The 23,019-nt window shown below is 41.0% G+C and overlaps 1 protein-coding gene and 1 long non-coding RNA gene across 2 annotated transcripts; one reads left to right on the top strand and one right to left on the bottom strand.

The window, feature by feature from the left end:
- The first annotated feature begins 2,802 nt into the window (after nt 1-2,802).
- Nucleotides 2,803-9,346, top strand: LOC309689890 (terminal nucleotidyltransferase 5A-like). Its single transcript, XM_082506581.1, has 2 exons — nt 2,803-3,959; nt 4,899-9,346. The coding sequence occupies exons 1-2, from the start codon at nt 3,534-3,536 to the stop codon at nt 5,712-5,714; spliced, it is 1,242 nt and encodes a 413-aa protein (XP_082362707.1). The 5' UTR covers nt 2,803-3,533; the 3' UTR covers nt 5,715-9,346.
- LOC309689895 lies at nt 5,769-11,983 on the bottom strand. Its single transcript, XR_014271548.1, has 2 exons — nt 10,372-11,983; nt 5,769-9,874 (listed from the first exon to the last, which is right to left on the bottom strand). It is a non-coding gene; the product is annotated as an uncharacterized lncRNA (long non-coding RNA).
- Between the last annotated feature and the right edge of the window lie 11,036 nt (nt 11,984-23,019).

Below are 23,019 nucleotides of genomic sequence, written 5' to 3'. Positions count from 1 at the left end.
AAGAAAAAACACACTGAAGTCACCAGAACTGATGGTGACACAAATAACAATTCAAGAACAAATGTAAACACTCTTGTCGCACATCACAAACTCTTCCCCCTAACTCCCATTCAATGAAGCATAAACAATGTTCAGTAGTGTTAAACGGTCAGTTAAGTACTGTGTGACAAAGTTTAGCTTGTAATTGCGTAATTAGTTTATTTGATAAATACTGTTGCCCTGCAGGCTTCCCGTAGCTCCATTTGCTCACCACAGAGACCATTTAGATAGCCGTACATATCCCTACACTTGACTTAGCTGCCCGTGTAGACAGTAGACTTTATGCCTGTTATCCTGTTACCTTATTATCTTGTTAGCCTAAAGTTTTTATGCCTGGCTGCCTGGGGAAGGTGTTGAATCTTGCAAATGTATTTTGGTTACTTTTGCCATTTTCACACGGTGCACTATAAATGCATATAGGTTTGAATACTTTCATTCAGCCTAGCAGTTTCATGCAGCCTGTGGTATTTTAGGAGATTCTCCAACACCCAGAAAACCAAAACAGCAAATATCCCAGATGGTTGGAGGTCTTTCATCAACATTAATACGCTTATTTTACTTATTTTTCTACACCCTGCTGCTATGTCTGCAGCTACTCACAGAACTGCCATCATAATTGTGCCAGGCTAATTTTCCTGTCAATGTGACCTTCAGCACAGGACAATGTCTCAATGTCTTACATCTGGAGGTGGTCAGCAGGCCTGCACGCTGCTAATACATGTGGGTTAAATGTGGAAATTTTTTTCGTTCTTTTTTTAATGGAAAATCTTTGAGATACTAAAATGATCCAGCATGCTATATATGAAAATAATAGAAGGTGTTAAGAGTGGGAGGAAGCGAGCGGATGGACATTCACCTAACTACTTCACTGTAATCTCTTAATGAACTTCCACGTGTAGTAATGGTAAAAACAGGAAAGGGGAAGAGGATGAGCAAAGAGCAGGAAAGGATAGAGGGACTGAAGACATAGTGGGTTAATAGGAAAACATGGAAACATTTCAAAAGAATATGCAGAAGATATGGAAAGATATTTTAAGTGTGATCAGAATCCTGGGTGCCGAGATTTCTTCATGTGTCTGCATCTGAATTTTTTAATAAAAAAACTCTCTGATTCATTTACTGTCATGTTCCTGAATAGAAAGAGGGCACTGTGCAATAATAATTCACACATAAACAGATAGGTTACAATTTAGTGCACACCTCAAGATACTCTTGTGTGCATAAATTTGTTTCCATATATGGAGATAAGTTTAGCAGCCAGGCATGCGGTCTGTCTGAAATCCTGGATAGTCGTTAGACATCGGAAACCAATCCGGTGTCATCCACTTGGCAGGTCAAAGGTCAGGTAAGTAGTTGCTTCACAGTAAGCAGTAAGGCTTAAACTGAGCTAAATGGTGAATGGGGAAGTGAAGAGTGTGACTGACCTGCTGTTGTTATGTCTTAACCTACAGAGCTACGTACTGTATTTGCAGTGTGGAAATAATGGCACAGTATTTCCTGTAATGCAGCAGCAGCACTAATGCTGAAAGTTTTGCATTTGCACATAAATGTGATTCTTCCCGTATTATTTAAATGTTAAGTAGCTGCTGTTAATGCATCAACAATACAAAGAAGTGAAAGCAGCTGCCATATGCTTCACTGCATCAACGACTGACAATGATACTGAGGCGAATAGTTAAAGTAAACTTGATCTCAATGCTGCCTATCAGATTGTAAACTGACATGGATTATTCACTCGAGTCATATGTCGGACTTTAAAATAACAAATAGATATTAAACAGATACAAATATCTTATTTTTTTCTGTAAAATGTAGCGTTTTCATATTTACATCCCTCCCTTTTTCTGACAGATGGTATTGGATCTTTGCTTCAGTCTTACTCAAAACTTGGCTCACGGTTATCATCACGTTTCTCCTTCTTTTCGGTGTTTTAGCTTTTTGCGCATGCACAAAAACAATTCTTGGATAACAATACGTTCACCCTCATGTGTGAAAGTGCACTTGCTAACAGCACATCTTCCTGTGTGTCGGTGTTAACGTGTGTGACACTGCACATAGAGGGTAATCTGCGATAAGCTGGTTTATGGGCTCGTCTGCAATGACGCAGATATGCGCGCCCAGCTCCGCACTGACAGATTCTTTATGACAACTAACCCGAGAGACTGTGGCCCATACCCAAGCTGGACCGCAGTCAAGAACATGACCGACAACTTTCATCGCACATATATGCTTAAATTAAACATTCATGTTGGGGTTAAGAGGACAAATAAAACAGAAACTGTTGTTAAATTTGCGCATTAAATGTGGTTTCACGATGTGTGACTTTGGAGATAAGATGATAACTAGTGAAGAAAAAACAAACATCTCTAGAGAGGGTGCATGTGAAACCTCGCGTAGTAGTAAAATTGTAGTGTTTTATATTTGTGTAATTTACACAAATTTATCTGTTTGGAAGGTTGGAAAGAATTCTAAGTACCCGATTTTGATAACGTGCATAGATTTATGTCAAACTGAACAGGGGGAGCTGATACTGGACCAGTGAGACCAGGGTTCCCCTCTGCAGGAAGACAAGTGTAGGCTGGCTGCATCTCCGGAATGATGGGATTTTGAGTAAAAGTGACTGTTTGTGGATACGAATCCCCGATTTTGAAGGCTAGAACTTTAATTTAAAAGTTTTTATTCTTCTTTAGACACGCCTCAGCATTCGAGCTTGAAGCCACTGAAATTAACCATGGGAAGCGGAGGGGGTGGAGGGGGTGGTGTTAGTTGGTGTGGGCTGTCAATCAAACCGAGCCGCCCCATCGCTTCTCGGACTGGAAATGATCTGTTCACAACCTCTCCAGCAGCCGTGGAGTGGGACCTCCGTGCATCGCGCAGTATCAGCGAGCTCCAAAACGGCCAAAATGTAAAAGACAAACAGCAGTCGCTCACCGCTTTTGAAAAGTAGGTGGGGATCGGAAACGCGCATTGTAAAAACAAAAAAAACAAAAAAAACAAAAAAAAACGGAGCGTAAAGTTGCTCAGCATGGATACGCAATAAGCTGTGCGTATCAAAAAGACAAAAAGCGAGTCAAAGAAGACAGAAGTAAAACTTCTCCAGTGGATTTTTCGGTTGAGATAGCTGCGTCAGAGCACTACTGGGACGTCGCGAAAAGCTGAAACGGAAAGAAAGAACCGACACAGCTGACACCCGCTGTCCAGAGGTTAGACACGGAGACGGATCGGAGCGCGCAGTCTGCCAGCGAAAGCTTGACAAGATCATGAACTGAATTTGTCTGGAGAAGCAGACTTTATGTAAGAAGTGGGGCAACGCCGCCCGACCTGTTCTCTTCGTCATGCGTAAAGACGTTTTGTCGTTCACGGTCTTGTTGGTGTGACAGAGTTCCGCTCCTAAGGGTCATTTCCACAGAACGCTGCCTCCGGCTAATGCCGCAGCTCCGGACGGAGTTAGTAGAAAGTTTTGCCGTTTACATCCTCCTCTACCTCCTGTCAACATGATCGAGAGCGCTGAGTGCGCTGCAGCTGACAGCTACTCGCACGGAGAGAGCATCAACCTCAGCGTGCTCAACTGGGAGCAAGTGCATCGGCTGGACACCATCCTCACGGGCTCCATCCCAATTCACGGGCGATGGAGCTTCCCGACCCTGGAGGTGAAGCCACGAGATATCGTCAAGGTGGTCCGAAGCCGCATGGAGGAGAAGCGGATACATGTTCGGGAGGTGCGGTTAAACGGATCGGCAGCCAGCTACGTCCTGCATGAGGACAGCGGTCTGGGATGGAAAGATCTGGACTTAATATTTTGCGCCGAGCTGAAAGGGGAGATGGAGTTTCAGATAGTGAAAGATATAGTGCTGGACTCACTTCTAGACTTCTTGCCCGAGGGGGTGAATAAAGAAAAGATCACACCAGTGACCTTAAAGGTAGTGTATGAAGAAATGTGACTCACAAACGGAGCAAATTATGATTCTTATGAGAACTGTGAAGCACTGGCGCATATAATGCAGAGCTTGAAAATTACTCAATTCCTGAATTATACATGAAGAAGAATTAGTTAAAATTTCTCAGTCATTGCATACATTTTAGATTTAATAATGCACCCAATTCTAATAAGTCTGAATATGTCAGTGCAGCATAGAGATATAAGCCTACAAATAGTAAAAAGGTTGGTTTCCAGTTCAAAGAGGATTCTGTCTAATCCAATTGGAGTCAGATCCACATTAATCAGTCGGCCCTCAGTTACCTGGATACCAAGGACTACCCAGGCTACTAATGGCCCACCAACAGATGTGATCAGCAAAACATGATGAGTAAAAGGCCAGACAGAGATTTTTATCAGGTGCACATTAATGTGGAGTTGTTGCTCAAACTATGGTCAAAACACATTATATCTCCATTGCTGACCCAGAATGCAGTCGTTCATCTGGTGAGCAGGTCACGGTCAGAAAAAGAAGTTTTTGGTAAACTTTTTGCAAGAACTTCACTTTACCACAGCTGTGAAAAGGACATGGGGGAGGAGGAGGAGTTGAGAGATTGTGAGAGAGGGTTTGAAGGAGGTCCTCGAGTTTTTGAATGATTTGAGCTGATATATACAATTAGTTACTCATCTTATAATGCAGTGCTTTTTGTAAGCCCTTAATGACACACAAATAAAAAAGGTAGAGGGCATATAGAATTCTAGTGTGGATATAAAGTGGGTATAAAACCCTTGTTGTCCACTCTCTTTGTTCCAACAGTGTCTTTAAGTTTTCACTGATGATTTCAGTGTGCTAGTTAAAGCCTGCAAAATATGACATTTACTTGAAGATCATGATTCCTATTGTGTAGAAACTTTTCATGTTTTACTTTGTGTCTGTTTGTAGGAGGCTTATGTGCAGAAGATGGTGAAGGTGTGTAACGACTCAGATCGCTGGAGTCTCATCTCACTGTCCAACAACCGTGGCAAGAACGTGGAGCTCAAGTTTGTGGACTCTCTTCGCCGGCAGTTTGAGTTCAGCGTGGACTCTTTCCAGATCCGCCTGGACTCGCTCCTCCTCTTTTACGAGTGCTCGGAGCACCCAATGGCTGCAACTTTCCACCCCACCATCCTTGGGGAAAGTGTCTATGGTGACTTCCCCACCGCCCTCGATCACCTGCGCAAGCGCCTCATCTGCACGAGGAGCCCCGAGGAGATACGCGGCGGGGGCTTGCTGAAGTACTGCCACCTGCTGGTTCGGGGTTTCCGTGCAGCTTCTGACACCGAGATGAAACTGCTGCAGCGCTACATGTGCTCGCGATTCTTCATAGACTTTCCTGATGTGAGTGAGCAGAGGAGAAAGCTGGAGTCCTATCTGCAGAACCACTTTGTAGACCTGGAGGACAGGAAGTATGACTACCTTGCCACGCTGTACAATGTGGTGCAAGAGAGCACTGTGTGCCTGATGGGCCACGAGAGGCGTCAGACACTCAGCCTCATCTCGTCGCTGGCCCTTCGGGTTCTGGTCCAGCAGAATGCCATACCCAATGCTGCCAATGTCACCTGCTTCTACCAGCCGGCTCCATATGTCTCTGATGGCAACTTCAGCAACTATTACGTAGCACAGGTTCAGCCTGTCTACTCATGCCCACCCTCTCCTCCTCAGCAGTACCTTGCTTCTTTGCAGCACCCCATGTACGCCACTTGGTTGCCCTGTAACTAAACCTTTTTTATGTCCATGCACCACTGTGTAAGTGCTGGGACTCCCACCCACTCATAAATCTCCTCCTTGAGAACGGAAGTTTGTGGAAAGGACAAAAGGAAAGCAAGAGATAAGATTGGGCAAGGAAGAAGAGAATCAAGGAAAGGCAAGAAAATGAAGACAAGGAATCAGGACCAAAGCAGCAAGAGAAAGAAATGTTTTTCCCCCCGGGTTAGGATGCCACAGCAGGAGGTGAGCACACAGGGAGAGATGCCAGTGAGTGGGGCTGGCCTGCCAGTTCGAGGGTTTGCTAGATCAAACCGTCGCTGAGGCTCTGAGTCATAAATAGCCTGGACAGGATAGTGTTCTGGTGTGTTGTGGGTTTTGACATGTGTAATAAGCACATCTTCTTCACATTGCAAACCAAAACATGAGATCACAAATGGCCACAAAGAGCAAAGAGCAGCAAAGGACGCAGAAGATGTTTTCATTCACATATTTACCGTCTGCACTGAGTTTGTGGGAGACTGGAACTTTGTTTTCAAAGAAAATTGCAAAAAAAGGAAGTGAGTACTGTTTACAACCCAAAGATCTGCTTTGTTACTCAAGTTTTTCTTTCTGAACTCTGACAACAACAAAAAAAAACAACAAAAAAACAAACAACAAAAAAAACCCAACAACAAAACAATGCATGCTTTATTTCTGTACAGGAATACATTTTTAAGTGCCTAGATAAAGCCTAAAGGGAAGAGTTGTTTTTTGTCATTCTTTATCTTAGAGTAGTATTGAATTGTCTCATGACATTTTCAAAATGATTATGAATGTACTGATGGTCAGAAAATTTACCAATGCTGACTAAGGTCTCTAACACTGAGGGAGGTATCGGACCACCTGATGTTTTTAACAGTGTTTGGTTCAAGATTATGCTCTTATCAGCAGTGCTGCTGGATAAGTACACATCCTGATTACCAAAGAGGAAGTACCAACATAATCTCATCATCTGTAGGAGGTGGGTGGCGAGAGTGTCTAAAAAATACTTATAAAAATATAATGCATGGTTATTTTAAAATGAGAGATGGGTTGCAAATTAGGGGGGCAGCACGGTGGCACGGTGGTTAGCACTGTTGCCGCACAGCAAGAAGGTCCTGAGTTCAATTCCAACATCAGGCCGGGGTCTTTCTGTGGGGAGTTTGCATGTTCTCCCCGTGTCTGCGTGGGTTCCCTCCGGGTACTCCGGCTTCCTCCCACCGTCCAAAGACATGCAGCTTGAGGGGATAGGTTAATTGGAAAATCCAAATTGCCATTAGGTGTGAATGTGCGAGTGAATGTGAGCGCGAATGGTTGTCTGTCCCTGTGTGTTGGCCCTGCGACAGACTGTTGACCTGTCCAGGGTGTACCCCGCCTCTCGCCCTATGACAGCTGGGATTGGCACCAGCACCCCCCGCGACCCTGAAAAGGATAAGCGGTAGCGGATGGATGGATGGATGGATGGGTTGCAAATTAAGGTGAAGGAGTGTATAGCAACCTATTTCATGTGCAGGGTCAAATGTGACAGAAAGAAATGTATGCCCATTGTGCATTTCAAAATACAGTCTTATTAAAACACATTTTCATGTGTTTTTGTACACTTTGCCAGATGCAAACTGAAATGCAAATTAAAAGAACAGATTTTTCAGATGTACCACTCAAGCTTACTTAAAGGCACCCTGTGGAGTTTCTTTCTTTGTTTACACTATTTCCCTAAGGTCTAAAAAGCTGAAGTGAGTTCATGGCATGAAATCAGCTGCAGCAATCTCATCAGGGCGTAACTGTGAGAAATAGGTCAGGTCCAGCACTTTCACTTAAACTGGCCCACCACAATCATGTCACTCTCTACCCATCTTTGCGTTCCTCTGAATCTGTATATCAACTGTGATGCTCCCGTAAAACACTAAAAGTTTGTAGTGAGGAAAAGGGAATGAAGAACAAGCGAGAGGAACTGCACACTTCATAAAGGGGGCTCTGCAAAAATGCACGACTTTCTGCAGTGAATCCTAAAAAAATCCCAAATGACATCCTGTGTGTGGGAGGGAGAGAGGGAGAATGTAGACAATAAACTGTAAAGCCAAGGAAAAGTCAGCTCCAAGAAGAGCAACAGCAAGCTCACTGCCTAAAAACGCTGTTAATGATAAACGCTGGCTAACAAAAAATAACCAAAACTTTCCACTGAGACAACTTATCAACATTTAAAGATGGTTTTAGCTCAACAGGGAGAAAATTAAATCTGGAGTTCTCTTCCTGTTAAAAGGGAGTTCTTCTTTTCCACTGTCACCAAGTGATTGCTCGCAGAGGATTGTCTGATCGGCGGGATTCTTGTGCATTCTTGCAATATGAAAATGCCTTGAAGTAAAGCCAAGTCAACTAGTGCTATATAAAACGCTGAATTAAATTAGCTTCTCCTTATTGCAAGTTTTTATTTCGTTTACTGTCCGGCTGTTGGGCCTCTTCTCACAGCACCTGCCACCACAATCATCTACTATGGCCCACAGGTCCTTAATTTGACAAACTTAGCATCTGTGTTTTGGCTTTCAGCTTTCTCCACAAGTGCCTTCCCTTTTACTCCTACCCATTTTGGCCAGCTGACTATTTTTCCTGACGTGTTGTTGAAAAACCGGTGCGTCCACCCAAATGCAAATGCTTATATTGGCTTACAGGAAAAGTGCCCATTCTGCCAAATGGCCAGCCCTGGACCTCATGCATGACATCACATGTATGCATGTTCTCATACACATGCACGATACAACCAAAGATTTTGCTCTATTAGAGCTCCTAAAATCAAACAAACTCTACAAGGTACCTTTGAGTAACAAACACATGTTTAACAGAAAGTTTTGAAACATGGGCGATCAGTTTTCAAAAAATTACACTGGAAAATTGTAAAAGATTTAAAACACTTTTAATTTATTTTTTTTTTTATCAAATGCATTAAGAAATTTTGTATGCAGTTCGAATGCATTTTGCCATAATGTATCTGCTTTAAAATAAAACAACATGTAACAGAAAAAGGGAACAATTGTGTTACAAGCTACAAGCTCTAAATTTGTCAAAGGAGTGGAAGTTGGTTTGTGTGTGCAAGGGTGTCGTAACAGAGCTCGGGCCCAGCAGAGGAGAACACAGTTAACAGCTGCTGAAATTTGTCTCAGTGAGGAAATAATGAGATAAGTAGAACTGAAAATCCACGGATATTTGAAAGGCATTAAAGCGTTTCGTCTGAGATTTAAAGTAGAGTTTTCATAACAATTGTGGAGTGACAGAGTACATTTCCAGTTTTTAACTGCATTCTGCACTTCACTCAGAATGTTCCCTCTCAAACAAGTCAGATCTTCTATTTTTCTATCGATCTCTATTTTTGTACACTTTGTGTTCAGACGAATTAGCAGACAAGGCTGTGTCACTGAATTTAAAGGTGCTTTTCTGTGTATTAGTTTTGGCTGATGGAGACCTGCTTTGGTGAATACAGTGGTTGAGATTTACATTTACACATGTTCATTGTACGTTCTGCTCTGAGCTGTTCCATGTGGATTTCTGTTGCTGTAAAGAGATTGTTTCATTGTTTTTCAGTGTTTTCAACAGCAATCCTGTTTGAACCTGAAAATAAACATCTGATGATTGTGTTCAAGTGCAGCAATTTCTTAATTAAAAGCAAAAGGAGCCCACTGGACATAAGATGTTTTAAGATTTTTCTTTCTTATCACAAACACTACCAGCCGCAGTAGCACTTTGCATGATGATTATTAGACGTTTCACCACCTTGAACTTTAGTTTAGCCGAGGTAAACGGCTCTGGCATTTGGATTTGGTGTCCAGGTAAGAGAAAAGTCCTCATTAGGTCAATGCTCTGAAGTGCCCGCACATCCACACAAGTGCATGACTCTTGTTGCCAGCAAGTAACAGCTGAACGTGAAGGATTTCCCCTCAGTGAGACGTCACAGATGAGCGTCAACGAACGTCATCACACTGTTTGCCAAGCTAATTAGCTTTAAGTGAATCTGAAACGGCAAGCAGGTATCACGAATTTACAAACCTTACTACCAGCAGAGCCCAGGTCTCCAGGGACACATGGTAACTTGCTGAGTGGATTGGCTCCAGGTCTGCATCACTCTAATGCCCGCAAGCTTCAGCCTCCAGATGTCACTTTCCCTGCTGACAGTGGGGAAAAAACGTTACTCAACTCTGTCTTTCATCTTTTTCCTTTCTTCTGTCTCTCTACTTGGCACTCTGCTTATGTTTTCTCCTCTTTATCTTTTCCTTTTGCTTTCATGCCTGCTTTTGAAAAGATTTCGATGTGCATAACTACTGACTCTTCTATTTTGAGTCACTTGAGATTACAGCTCTCACTCTAGGTGTTTATTATTATTATGATAATTCTGTGTTCACTCATTTCCCTTCATCTCTGCCTCAGTTGGTCTCTTGGTGAATTTAAGCAGCAATGGATGAGCTATGGAAAGAAGAACAGGGCCACTGTTATCCCCTGTTAAGCGGGAGAGAGTGGACACTAAATATAGGCCCCCCTCTCAGCCACTGTAAGGACATTAGCCCATCTGCCAAAAGCTGATTAGCCTCCCTCCATAACCATGCACTCAGGGCTCTAGTGTGGCTGCTGTGGAGAGATTTACTGGCTATTGTGCTGCAACACGTACCTGCCTCATCCCGTCTTTTAGGTCACTCTCGCTTGAAAGAGGAAAAGAGAAGGAGTCCACTTCCTTATCAACGGGCTTAAAGAAAACAACAGATTGAGGCCTTTACTGTGTTGCACAACAAGGAAAATAGCGAACCCAATAACACCGTAAGCTTAGGAAGGGTGTTACTAGCGTGCTATAACAGAGCAGCTTGACAGGTGGGCTGAGCATAGGAAGTATGCCATGCAATTCTTTTGAAGGGAGTCACTGTTAGACTGCAGTAAGGAAAACAAATGCTCTAAAAACGAACTATTTTTGAAACTATCAAACATTGAGTCATTCAGATCTTTATAGTCTTTTCTTCTACAACGATATTTTAAATGAAGTGACAGCTGCCGGTCTCACTGCAGAGCATGAAATAGGAACCAAATGCCACCTCTTTGTTTCTATGCATGGATATTAATTTCCCTTTTTTAATAGCAGCATTTCTTGTATTCCAGTTGAAAGCATTTTTTGTGAATGCATGAAATGTTAATTAAAAATGAAAGCAAAAACAGTTCAACTCAGGTCCCTTCAAAAGCACTACAAACGGTGCCCATGAAAACAAATCAGTGAATTGCATTTAGTGACTATTGAACAACCCGGTGGGATAAAATGTCATAACTAGTTCATAAATTGCTGTTAGACTCTGTGTGGAGAATACTTGCCCTTGTGTTATTTCCTAACAGAAAGCAAGTCCCTCCTACAGCTTCTAATAAAGGCTAGAAACCATTAAAAGCACCGACCTGGCTGTCTCTGAACATATTAGAAGCCACTTTACAGCCCTCACAGAGACAAAGCAGAAGCTGTCATACATTATGGAAGCAAGGACTGAAACAATAGCAATGCCTTTAGCTGACTAAAAATTACAATTTTGCTGTGTCAAATGACTATGTTAGCAACCCTTCTGTACCATGTGTTTCTTCAGTGTACAAAAGAGTTTGTACACTAAAATAAGAAGAAAAGAAAAAAACTCTGACAGCTGGCTCACTCTTAAATAAAATAGCCTTAAAAACTGGCATATGGCATATTTGACTTGCTTGTGACAACAGGGGCATGTCTAGATGGGGGCCATGGGGTGCCACAGAACATGACTACTAATACTTTTAAACCCCCCTCACCACCACCACTGAATGGATAGGAGAATGTAACTTGGTAATTCAAAATGCAGCTGCGCGTCTTTTAACAGGTACGAGAATTCATGAACACATAACTCCAATTTTAGCCAAATTACATTGGCTCCCTGTTAAATATCGTATAGATTTTAAAATTCTTTTGTTCACTTTTAATATTTTGAATAATTTAGCGCCCAGTTATCTTTCTGATTTACTCCATTCATACAATCCCAACAGAGCACTTAGATCGTCCAACCACAGGCTCCTAGGACAACCTAGGACTCGAATGAAGTCGAGAGGCGACCGGGCCTTTGCATCCATGGCACCCAGACTCTGGAATGACCTCCCCGTTCATATTCGCACTGCCGAGTCTATCCAGTCTTTTAAATTACGTCTTAAAACTTATTTTTTTACTTTGGCTTTTGATTCTGTCTAGTTGGCTGTTTTAGCTTGTTGCGTTGTTACCTATTGTTTGTTGTCCTCTTTTATTGTTTGTTTTAAATGTCTCATGTTTTTAGTGACTGTGAAGCACTATGGTCAACACTGTTGTTTTAATATGTGCTATATAAATAAATTTTGATTTGATTTGATTTGATTTAAATGGTTATATGATGTTACGACTTTAAATGAGCTTATGATTCTATACAGCTATGTTTTGGATGCAAATACCTCAGTTTGTACTCTGTACCAGTTATTTGAAATATTTAGTTGCTTATTATTTTGGAGATAGGTTGCATTGTTATACATCAAGCTACTTAGCAATATAAAAAGCAGTATAAAGACATGCATACACATCAATGAATCAACAATTGAGAAATTACCATTTGACATAATGAGTATGTTTATTGCAGGCACTCTAAATATGCATCAAGTATAACAATATGAGCAGTGACAGTTGAAATAAATAGCACTGATTATATTCATCATTGCAACTGTTAGTGGGTGAGATTTATTAAGGAGCAAATGAAGTTTTGTCCTCAAAGTTGATGTGTTTAACACATCAACTAACACATCAGCAGGAAAAATTTGCAAGCATAAGGTTTTGGGTGAGTTTGACAAGGGGCAAATTGTGATGGCTAGACGACTGGATCAGAGCATCTCCAAAACTGCAGCAGCTTTGGGTTGTTCCTGGTCTGCAGTGGTCAGTATCTATTAAAAGTGGTGCAAGGAAGGAACAGTGGTGAATCAGTGACATGGGTGCCCAGAGCTCACTGGTGCATGTGGAGAGCAAAGGCTGGTCTGTGTGGTTTGATTCAATAGACAAGCTACTGTAGCTCAAATTGCTTAAAGAGGTGATGCTGGTTCTGATAGAAAGGTGTAAGAATGCACAATGCATCACAGTTTGTTCCAGTCAGGAAGTGCGTGCCTACCCTTCTGCACTGCCAAAAGTGAAAACAATGAGCACGTGAGGATCACAACTGGACCACAGAGCAATGGAAGAAGGTGGCCTGGTCTGATTAATCATGTTTTCTTTTAGATTACATGAATGTCCTTGTGCGTGTGGTTCGCTTAGCTGGGTAACACCTGGCACCAGTATCCACCATGGGAAGAAGGAAACTGTGTTCACTGGGATAATGCACCCTGCCACAAAGCAAAGATATTTCAGATTTGAGGTGTTGACTTGGCCTCCAAATTCCTCAGATCTAAATTTGATCAAGCATCTGTGAGATGTGCTGGACAAACAAGACCAACCCACAAAAAGGCTGAAAGGCCTCACCTCTCAGCTTTTAGGACTTCAAGGAGCTGTTGCTAACACCTTGGTGCCAGATACCACAGCACACCTTCAGGGGTATGGTGGAGTCCATGCCTCGATGGATCAGCAACAGCAATAGAGGGACCAACACAATATTAAACAGGTAGTTATAATATTATGGCTAATTGGTGTATTTTTATGATGCAACTAGCTCACTATTAACCTATTTGAGTAGGATTATAATGCTTACTTAAGTAAAAAGTCATTTTGAATTTTCTCACTAGCAGTCAGAATCATTTCCTGCCTGGATGGACTTTGTCTCTAAACAACAAAATTCAGAGTTTTTGGTTTTTTTTCCTGTTTTTTTTTTTTTTTTTTTTCTTGAACAGAGCCTAGCTGTTTCTCAACTTCCACTCTTGGTCCTGCGTTGAGCTATTATATGAGAGTTCACATACAGATATTAAAATGGAGACATTTTCCACCTCTAACATCAAGCAAGAAAGTGAATAAATGTATTTTCACAATGTCAAACTGTTCCTTTAAGAAGCTGTAATCCAAGGTGACCTTATTAGTTCAAGATGCATGAGTAGGAGAGAGCAGCGGGAATCCCACATCTGTTCAAAAACGCCAAGCTATGAGCTGCCTTCAAAGATTAGACTTATGTTCAAAAAATACCACATCTATGAGTTAAAGAAGCGCCATCAAAGAAGCATAAAGAAAAAAATACATGTGGATTTATGTGTTCAGACAAGCGCTGACAGATTTGTTTACTACAGAGTTAGATATTACTCAGAGTCTAGGTAGATATAAAATGTCTCACCACACTCTTCTTTTCAGGCTCTCCAGGCTCTAATTCATATAGTGCGTATAGCTTAGCGCTAGCCACATTATAGTGAAGGTCATGTTGAGGGCAAGTAAACAGTGAGCCTCTTCAAGACATATGTTTCTAAATGAATACGATCTTTTTTTAACGGACACGTTAAATGTTTCAAAACAGTATGAAAAGGAATCGGGCTAAAGTGCGAACGTGGATGAAAGCCGAAACAAAGTCTTTTTCTTTAGTTTTCTGGTTTTAAAATGAATTATCTGTTGTTTAACTGAATTAATTGGTTTAGAAGACTTTTATTTGGCCCTGGAGTGGTTTAATGAACCGGTCTCTCCCCACTGTTATGCTCTCAGCCTCTTGTGTGAGTATTTTCACAGGAAAAGGTCAGACTGAGTCGAATTACTGTTGCCATCTTTAATTAATTTAGGTTTCACAAAAACAGGAAATGAATAGGACCAAAAGGTCTCTTAGCAGTTTCTAAAACACTGGTATTGTGGCTGCGCTGCTGACAGGAGGTTTTCATTGAATGAGAAGTCACACATGAAGACGACTTTATTTAGTTTAGCTGTTATGTGGAGGCAGCACAGGTGCAGATTTGAGACATATAAACAAGCAGTAATTTAAACAAATATGTAGTACATCAACTTTTTAAAAATATACAGAACTCAAGAAAGGAACTGCGTGTAACTGTTGCAGGTTTTGGGACCACGGAGTGACGTGAAAACAAATGAAGATGTGTGTGTAGGCATTCAAACACAGGCGCACACATGCACGCAGGTCTGGCAGGGTCATGTTGGAGACGAACCAGTTGGAGCTGCAGCAGGGCCGAGAGTCCATCCAGCTCAGCCCAGCTGGGGTCAGAGGTCACCCAGTAAATCAAACAACAGCCAGACTAGACTGTGAGAAACAACGATTTTTGAGTCCGTGCGCGTGTGAAAGAGAACAAGAGAGATAAAGCAGGATGAAGACGAGAAGAGTGTGTATGGGCACACGTGTCTGTGTTCGTGCATTCGCCCTGTCTGTCTGTGTATTTGTGTTACACGAAAACATGAACGAATGTCTAGCGTTCAGTGTCAGACATCTGGGGACGATGTTGCCTTTAGAGATTATGAATACCAGCCATAAGCAAAACTTGATCCCCTTGATTATTAGGCAACACAATAATAATAATTTAGATTTGTCGAACAAACGAACCACTGAGAGAATTTCCCGTGACATCAGATGCCAAACAGCTGGCTGGCTCAAGCACTAAATCAGATTCATCCCTGATCTTAAGTGTTTATGCCTGGTTGTGTAAATAACTTGGACTCCAGTGAAACACAAACTGATTCCTTGCAACGCAGAGATACTAAAGAGACAGAGAGAGTGAGACAAATTGGTGATTTTGCTGCATCAGTGAAAATAATTGGCTAGTTTTCCCAATAGAGGCCAGACATGCTTTTTTTTAGAGAAAAATTATAAAACTTTCCATTGATGCACGGACTACTGGAGACTAAACAGCATAACCCTATAAAACAAATACCCTTAACAACTAATCAGTTCAGCTTTTCAACCTGTGGGGGAGTGCTAAGATTTTTCCTTAACTTGATCTTAGGAGTGGAAATCACCTGATGCACATTTAAGAAGTGGATGAATGTAAAACTGATCTTGGGCACTATGATTATCTGCTGATCTCTTTTGCTCCAACAAATGCTGCAGCAGTTATTTAGGCCCAGTAAATAATGCTGTCAGGGATTATTTACATTTTTTGTATTTGTATATTTGGATGACATTTCGATTTTTTCCATGTACCCGGAGGGACACGGGCAGCACATCAGAAGAGCACATCAGAAGAGCACTTCAGAGTCTGGTTGAAAACAAGTTGTGTAACGGCTGTAAAATAAGAATTACATATGTCATTTGCTTATGGTCTGAAAGGTGGGCAGCTGAAGACCGATCCAGAGAAAATCTAAGCCCAGTCCTGACGTGTGCAAAAAAAAACAAAGGTTCTCAGCGGTTGCACATTTCTCCAAGAGGTTCATTGAAGTAAAATTCTATTTAAACTCGCCTAAATTGTCACTTGGTCTTCAGAAGCAGCTTTTAAGTGTCTCAAGGAGAAATTCACCTCTGCTCCTGTACTTGTTCAGCCTGATCCAAGCCTTCAGTTTATTGTGAAATTGATGATTCTGATGTCATTGTAGGGCAATGCTGTATCAGTGCTCTTTTCTTTCTTTCCTTATTCCAAGCTTAACTATGATGTAGGTAACAGACCTGCGGAAGAATGGGGCACTGACTGAAGGAGGCCAAGCAACCTTTGGATGTTTGGACCGACCATAAGAACTTGGCGTAAATGAACCTATCGTCTGGCTAGGTTGGTTTTGTTTTTTGGTCAGTTTAGTTTTCTTCAAGGGATATGTCTCAGACTCCAAAGAAATCATCATTTCCCAGTACTATGTCTTGGGAAGCCTCACTTGGGATGTGCTCTGAATCCAGATTTGCAGCTAAATCAACTTTGTTGTTCAACCCACAGGTTGCAAATAAAATCTACGAACTGTTCCACGACAGTTTGGTCCACCTTTGAGTGTTTCTGTCTGTCCACAATCAGGACAGGACCAAAATCTCCTGATACTTTTCTCTCTTCATAATTGCATAAGATTCCCAACACCACTGGCTGAAATGTAACTCCAAACCATGACAGAGCCTCCACTGTGTTTTACAGATGACTGGTGACACTCGCTGTTATAAAGCCTGTTGTTTTCCTTTTTTAAGAATGTCTTTTTGACAGCCACCCTTCCACTGACACCAATTATGATGAAGCTTTGGTGAACACTAGACGGCTGCATGCATCTCTTTTTTTATGCTGGGATGGGTCATAGGTGAGTGTTTAGTGGCTTAAGAACAAAAAAAATAAAAAATGAAAATGTCAGGTTCAAGGACTGGAAAATCTTTGAAAGGTTTTCAGAAAGTTTGGAGAACTATTGCTCAAGAGTAAGTATGGTTTACTGGAGGCAAAACTTTAAGAAAAAAGGAGTGTCTCTAGACACTCTAGACTTTTGCATAGTACTGTAATATTCTCAATTATACAGTTAATTATAACATATTCACATCCCACGGTGTCAAATACTGACATTCTGTAAGTGATAAGTACAAGGTGTGCTTCAGTGGCAGTTCCTTGGTGGGTCAGCCATGGGTCTATGGGATTCAGAATTATAGCCGTTCAGTTTTAAAGGCCAACAAATAAAATCTACTTGTTAGATTAGTGTTTAGATAGTAGAATGTTATATTTTGTACTGACACACACCTCCACACTTGAAGATTGGAAAAGGACACATATGTGTTTAAATGGAACAGGTATTTCACAGGTATATGTATGTGTTGACTAAAGTGATGTCCGGCATTGACACCTCTGCATATCTATCAGATACCAGAGTCCTTGAAAAAAACGAGTGTGGCTAAATGTTCGGTATAATTATACTGAACCAAAATTAGTAGTTCATTTATAACTACCCATGGGTTTCTGTTTTTGTTATAAACTAAATTATGCATGAATAATTCATTTATTTGCCACAGAGGAATCCATTGAGTGCCTTATTGGAATCTGTGAGAGTTAAAAACGAATTGCAATGGATTCGGCACATATTTTACACCGGATGAAACCCTCCCATTTATTCAGGGTTGGGACCGGCACTAAGAGTACACTCTACCTTATTATTCCCTCAGGTTGAGTTTGCGATTACTCCTGGAATCAAACCGATGATGTTCTGCATTTAATGAATTAACCACTAAACCACAGCAACATATTTGTTAGAGATTAATAAAGCCATTAATCAAAACACATTAAGGCTGTTGTACTTGAAATGGTTTCCCCCAGTCTGTACAAGAGACTGTGTTTGGCTGGTGTGGCCACAGACACAGTTACATTGTAATCACCAAGGCTGCAACAACTAGTCATGAGAGAGCCGCCTCCTCTGTCCTATAAAATAACATCTGGTGCATTGCTGTCTAAGACACACACCCACACTAACCTGCACAATGCACTACAATACCAATTAACTTGCAAGCAGTCGGAATGAGAAGTGAAGAAAAGACAGAGTACAATGAAAGTACATAGATGAAAAAACCATTAACTTGTCACATAAAGTATTACAGATGCATTACCATTTCACCACATGCCAACTCTGAAAGCACTACAGCTACAAAACAAGCTGCTAAGAGTCTAAAAAGTCGCCCGCTTCAAACGTTCAAGCCCGTCCTGATGAAATCAGTATAATTATAATCAACATTACTACATGCTGTGGGTGATTAGAAAAACATTCAAGCTCTTATCACTGGTGCAGTTGGTGCTGAAATATGCTTTGTTTTGGACCTAGATCCATGGCATTTTGAAAAATCACTTAGAGAATAATGCTTTCTTTGGAGCTTTCCCCAGACTGACTCCAGAACAACAGGTCTCAAACACATGTATGTGTGCAGTAGTGTTTCTGAAGTAATTAAAGTTTTCTTTAACCATAGAAAACCAAGGAAACGTTTTAGACTTATAATAAAGCCTACATGCAGACTTAGAATTCAGGGTCAAAGTGAGCATTTACTCAATTTAGGACGTTAAGATAGCCAGTTAAGCCTTCACAAGTACCATCATTCAAAATGTGTGTTTTGCCAATGTATGTGCACATTTGCACACATCTGCTTCTTTCTGTTTACGGCACCCAAGGAGGCAGTGAAAAGCTGTGATGGATATACCCCATATGGTGAAGTGCAGAAACAGAGAGCAGGCCTGAGAGATTACCCATTTGCTTTCTAAACACAGTTACCTGGATCAGCATGAGTGTGACTTTCTGCAGTGATGTGTGGGGGAAAAGGAGCTCAGATAACTCTGAGGTGAGCCCATATAAACATATGAAATATTACTACGCGTCAAAGTTTAATGTAAAAACATGACTTTTGCAGCATTCATTAAAAATGTTACTTTTTGTAAAAGAGTTTTCTAAAAGTCTACGTGATTAAGAAGCATAAGGTCTGCATTTCATCATTATGTTATATTATAAAACACTAGTTTGCGCTCTCCTCCTGCAGGAAAATAACAGGCATCATTTTATTTTCAGCAGTGATACTTCTGAAGGGTTCATTTGGAGCTAAATTTAAATCAGCAAGGTCCTAATTTATGTGTGTTTCTGTTTGTGTATCTCTTCCTTACTGCTTTGCTGTGTCTGTACCTCTGCATAAGTATGTATTATGACTCTGTGTGTGATTAAGGTGCTGAAATGCCAGTTGTGCACTCACATCCTGATAAAGGCATTATTGCTTTCCTCTTGTCTCCATCTTGGCCTGCTGCTAACAAGCCTGCACTTACCTGGGGTGTAATGATAGTCATTATCACATTGTAACAGCAAACACACCTGCCAGCTCGCTGCTGGTGCCAAAAACACACCTGTATGTGGTTAAGTATAGCACTGTCACTATACAGGGAAATGGAAAGTTAAAACTGGCCTCAAGAATGTGTAAGGTATGTGTGGCATGTTTAATTTTCCGGTTTACAGCATCATATATCATCAGCTCTGGCTGTGTGTGACACTGGTAATGTATGTGTTTCCTGAACATTCACTAAAATCACTAATTATTTCTTCTTCTCTTCCTTGTAGAAATAAAAACGTGACAGAGGACACAGTGTTATAGCAACCATGTGAAGCAGGATTCTAATTAATCACAGAAACAGTCTTAGTCACAACAGATTGTCTCCACACAGCAAGTGTTTTGATGAGCGCCGCTGTTCAGAAAAGTCACAAGCAGACTGTCCAAGTCTGCAGACTTGGGGTTTATTGTTTCTAGCTACATAGCATTGTTCCTGTCCACAGTAATCCAAAACAAACTCATCCAAAGCTCTACAGCTTGGATAAGTCGCTATTTAAATTCAGCTGCTGCAGCAACACATTTGCAAATGACTTGAATGCATCTAACATCTGAAACATGAAAGCTTAAGATTTTTTATGTGACAAATAAATCTTTAGGGGTGATGCTAAGCACCGTGACATGCGTTTAGGTAATGTAAAAGGTATTTGTGCTGTTTGACTCACGTTGTTAGACCCTTGTCAGATAAGTCCCACCAGCCTCAATAAACCCGAGTTTCTCCTTTCACAACATGGCCTGCTTCTCTTGGACTCCAAACACACACACAAAAAATAAATTTTTGTGCAAATAGACTTTTTGTGAAAACTGTATATCAGCCATTGCAAAACTTGTGAAATTATTTATGTATCGGTGTCTGATGATGCTCAGTCTCAGCTGCCATTTGATGACCTTGACGCGGGTACACCTGTGGAGCTTTCAATGAAGATCCGATTAAGATAAAACGTACACTGGGGACATAATTTTTCTTTCCTATTCCAGCTTCAGCCAGTGCATGTCACTTTTGCTCTTTTTTACATGCGTGCAGCCAACACAGCCTCAAAAGCCACTGATCAGTACTACTGGGAAACTAAAAACTTTCAGGTCCCAAAAATTCTTGTCCTTACCTACTGCTTCTGCATTTTCATAGGAATACAGCTTTTTTAAGTGATTAGATATTACCAAAGAATTCTCATTTCCAGAAATGGAAGTGAGTTGAAATGTTTTGCTTCAAATAAAGACTGAGAACAAAGAAAGCTGACATTATGTATTGGTGTATTGGGTTTGACTCTGAATGTCAACTTTAGCAATAATGCTAGACAGCATTAATGCAAAAGAAGCACTATTTATCATCGTGCTGTGAAAGTAGGTGAAATAGATTGATAAAGTCCCAGTAACCTAGGCCTAGGGACTAGTCAATGAGCCCATGGTAACCATAGGTCGCTAAGGAAAAATGTAAATTCCCTAACCGGTTAGCAAATGGGTGCTGGAGGTTCCTGGCAGTCACAACGCAAAATTGGTCCCAAAGAAGCATACAGTGCTGAACTGAAAACAGACAGTGACCTGAAATGGATAGTCTATCTGATATCCTGTGTTGGTGTTGTTCCTGCATCATCATAATAATGTTTGGCCTGGATAAACATTGCAACTGAAAAATAATGTGTGGAAGAAAAAATACCTTTGCTTATATAAAACTCTTTTCTGGAACCAATTGTAAGCATTCCAAGTGTTTTCTTCATTAATTTATACAGTATAATAAATATTATCAGGTTAGATTTGCTGTTAGCCATATTTAGGTTTCATGTGTTTGTTTGCTAGTTACTGTTTTTAATAGCATTACCTAACATCTTGGCTAATGCTAATTGAGTGCTTAGACAGTGTTTTGAGTTTTGGTCTTGTTGTCATTGTTTAGTTTTCCTGTGTCTGTTTCCTGTTTTATTGTGACAGTCTTTTCTCCCATGGGCGTTATGTTTAGTGTTACTTCCTCTCTTTTATTAGTCAGATTTGTTTCAGCTGTTTTTTCACCTGTTTCCAATCCTCTCATTACCTTGCCTATTTAAGCCCTAAGTTTATCTCTGTTCCTTGTCAAGTCGTCGTCAACTGCTCGTGTGTGCCCTGTTTAACGCAGTCATTTGTGTTTATTTCTCTCAGCTCCAGTAAAACATAGTATATTCCAAACCAGCCTGCGAGTCCTGCATTTTGGTCCCCTGTCTCTATTTTCTACACAGCTGAACGTGACATCCTGGACCAACACTGTTGTGATGATGCAGGAACAACACCAACATGGGGATATCAGATAATGCAGAAATGTGCCTGCTAAAACGTTAGCTGCAGTTGTGAGGCACAACTTTTAATTCGCAGGCAAACATTCATCATTTTGAGCTTGCGTTCAACTTTTTCAAGTTTCCCTGCGGCACAGCTAATAGTTAGCAAGTGTTTACAGATGAGCTGGCTTGTTCCATGCAAACTGTAGGCAGCCAACCACAGACAACTACACTTTACTAGAGACTAAAGCAATAGCCAGCAACCTCAAGCAAATAATTACCAACTGGTCAGGGAACACACATTTTTCCCAACTAGCCTCCGGATGTGTGTTTGATTTAAACCTAACAAAGCTCATCTTTGGCACTGTGTCTCCTTTTAGTGAGCAAGATAACTTATAAGTAAGGCTCATAGATGAAGAGGTAGAGTAGAGGTAGGCTGCAGGAACGTGACTAAGGGAGGAGACAGGATTAAATTAGCATGTTCAGAGATCTGTTCATAATGATTAGGCTGCAGAATTACATTTAAAGATGTAATTACTAAATTTGTAATTTGAATCAGTATATGCATGTATATCCCAATACTGGGAGATGAATTACTCAGCAGACAGCGTTAGTCATTTCAGAATCAGCTAAAAGGATCATATATTAATCAAAGTCTAGCTAGAATGTCACTTGTCACTGTAGCAGGCTAATCTTGTCACCATCAATAGAGTTAGATTACAAGATAATATGCTGAATTAGCACTGGTTGAGAGAAGAGAAGAGAAGAGAAGGGCTTATTTGTCAAAAAGAGATAAATGTACCTCCCATTTCCTGGTCTTTGGCAAGCGCTTGCATACATGTAAGTCGTGCAGTGCATGACCGTGTCTGTGTAACAGTGAGTCCTGTGTGCACATGTTGCTGCTACTGCAAGTGCACGTCCTCGATCATGTTTGCAGTGCAAACAAAATGTGTGAGTCGGCTGCTACGTTCCAATCCATAAATCATACAGGCAAGTTGAGTTTTTAAAGCTGCTTTACCTCCATATGAAGCTCAGATATTCAACGTGGAGAAAGATAAACATACCGAGAAGACATAAGGGAGGAATATGACATTTCTACATGACACTTATATTTTTTACTCACATGGACACTTTGAGGGTGAGTTTCACACTAGAAAACAGAACAAAAATGTCTTCATTCGTTTGTTGCTATGTCTGCAAAACAAATATTAAGCCTGGATTTATTAAGTTTCTCAGACCGTTAATTTGTCACAGAAGCTTACAGTGCCAATGTCAGTATTCTCTTTCTGGCCTGTCAGACAAACCAGTGGTTCTATTTCAGCCATCACCAATCTTCCTGATGGTTCCTGTAATATATTTGCTAGTGTTCAG

Source organism: Aulonocara stuartgranti, assembly GCF_965226115.1.
Source record: "Aulonocara stuartgranti genome assembly, chromosome: 15".
NCBI classification, from domain to species: Eukaryota; Metazoa; Chordata; class Actinopteri; order Cichliformes; family Cichlidae; genus Aulonocara; species Aulonocara stuartgranti.
Note: the sequence above shows the minus strand (reverse complement) of the source record. Positions and strands in the feature narration are given on the sequence as shown.

What these genes read in the sequence shown, in the direction of transcription:
- LOC309689890 (XM_082506581.1), top strand. Translation starts at nt 3,534, where the DNA reads ATGATCGAGAGCGCTGAGTGCGCTGCAGCTGACAGCTACTCGCACGGA. An exon ending in TCACACCAGTGACCTTAAAG is followed by an intron (nt 3,960 to 4,898) that starts GTAGTGTATGAA and finishes GTCTGTTTGTAG; the next exon opens with GAGGCTTATGTGCAGAAGAT.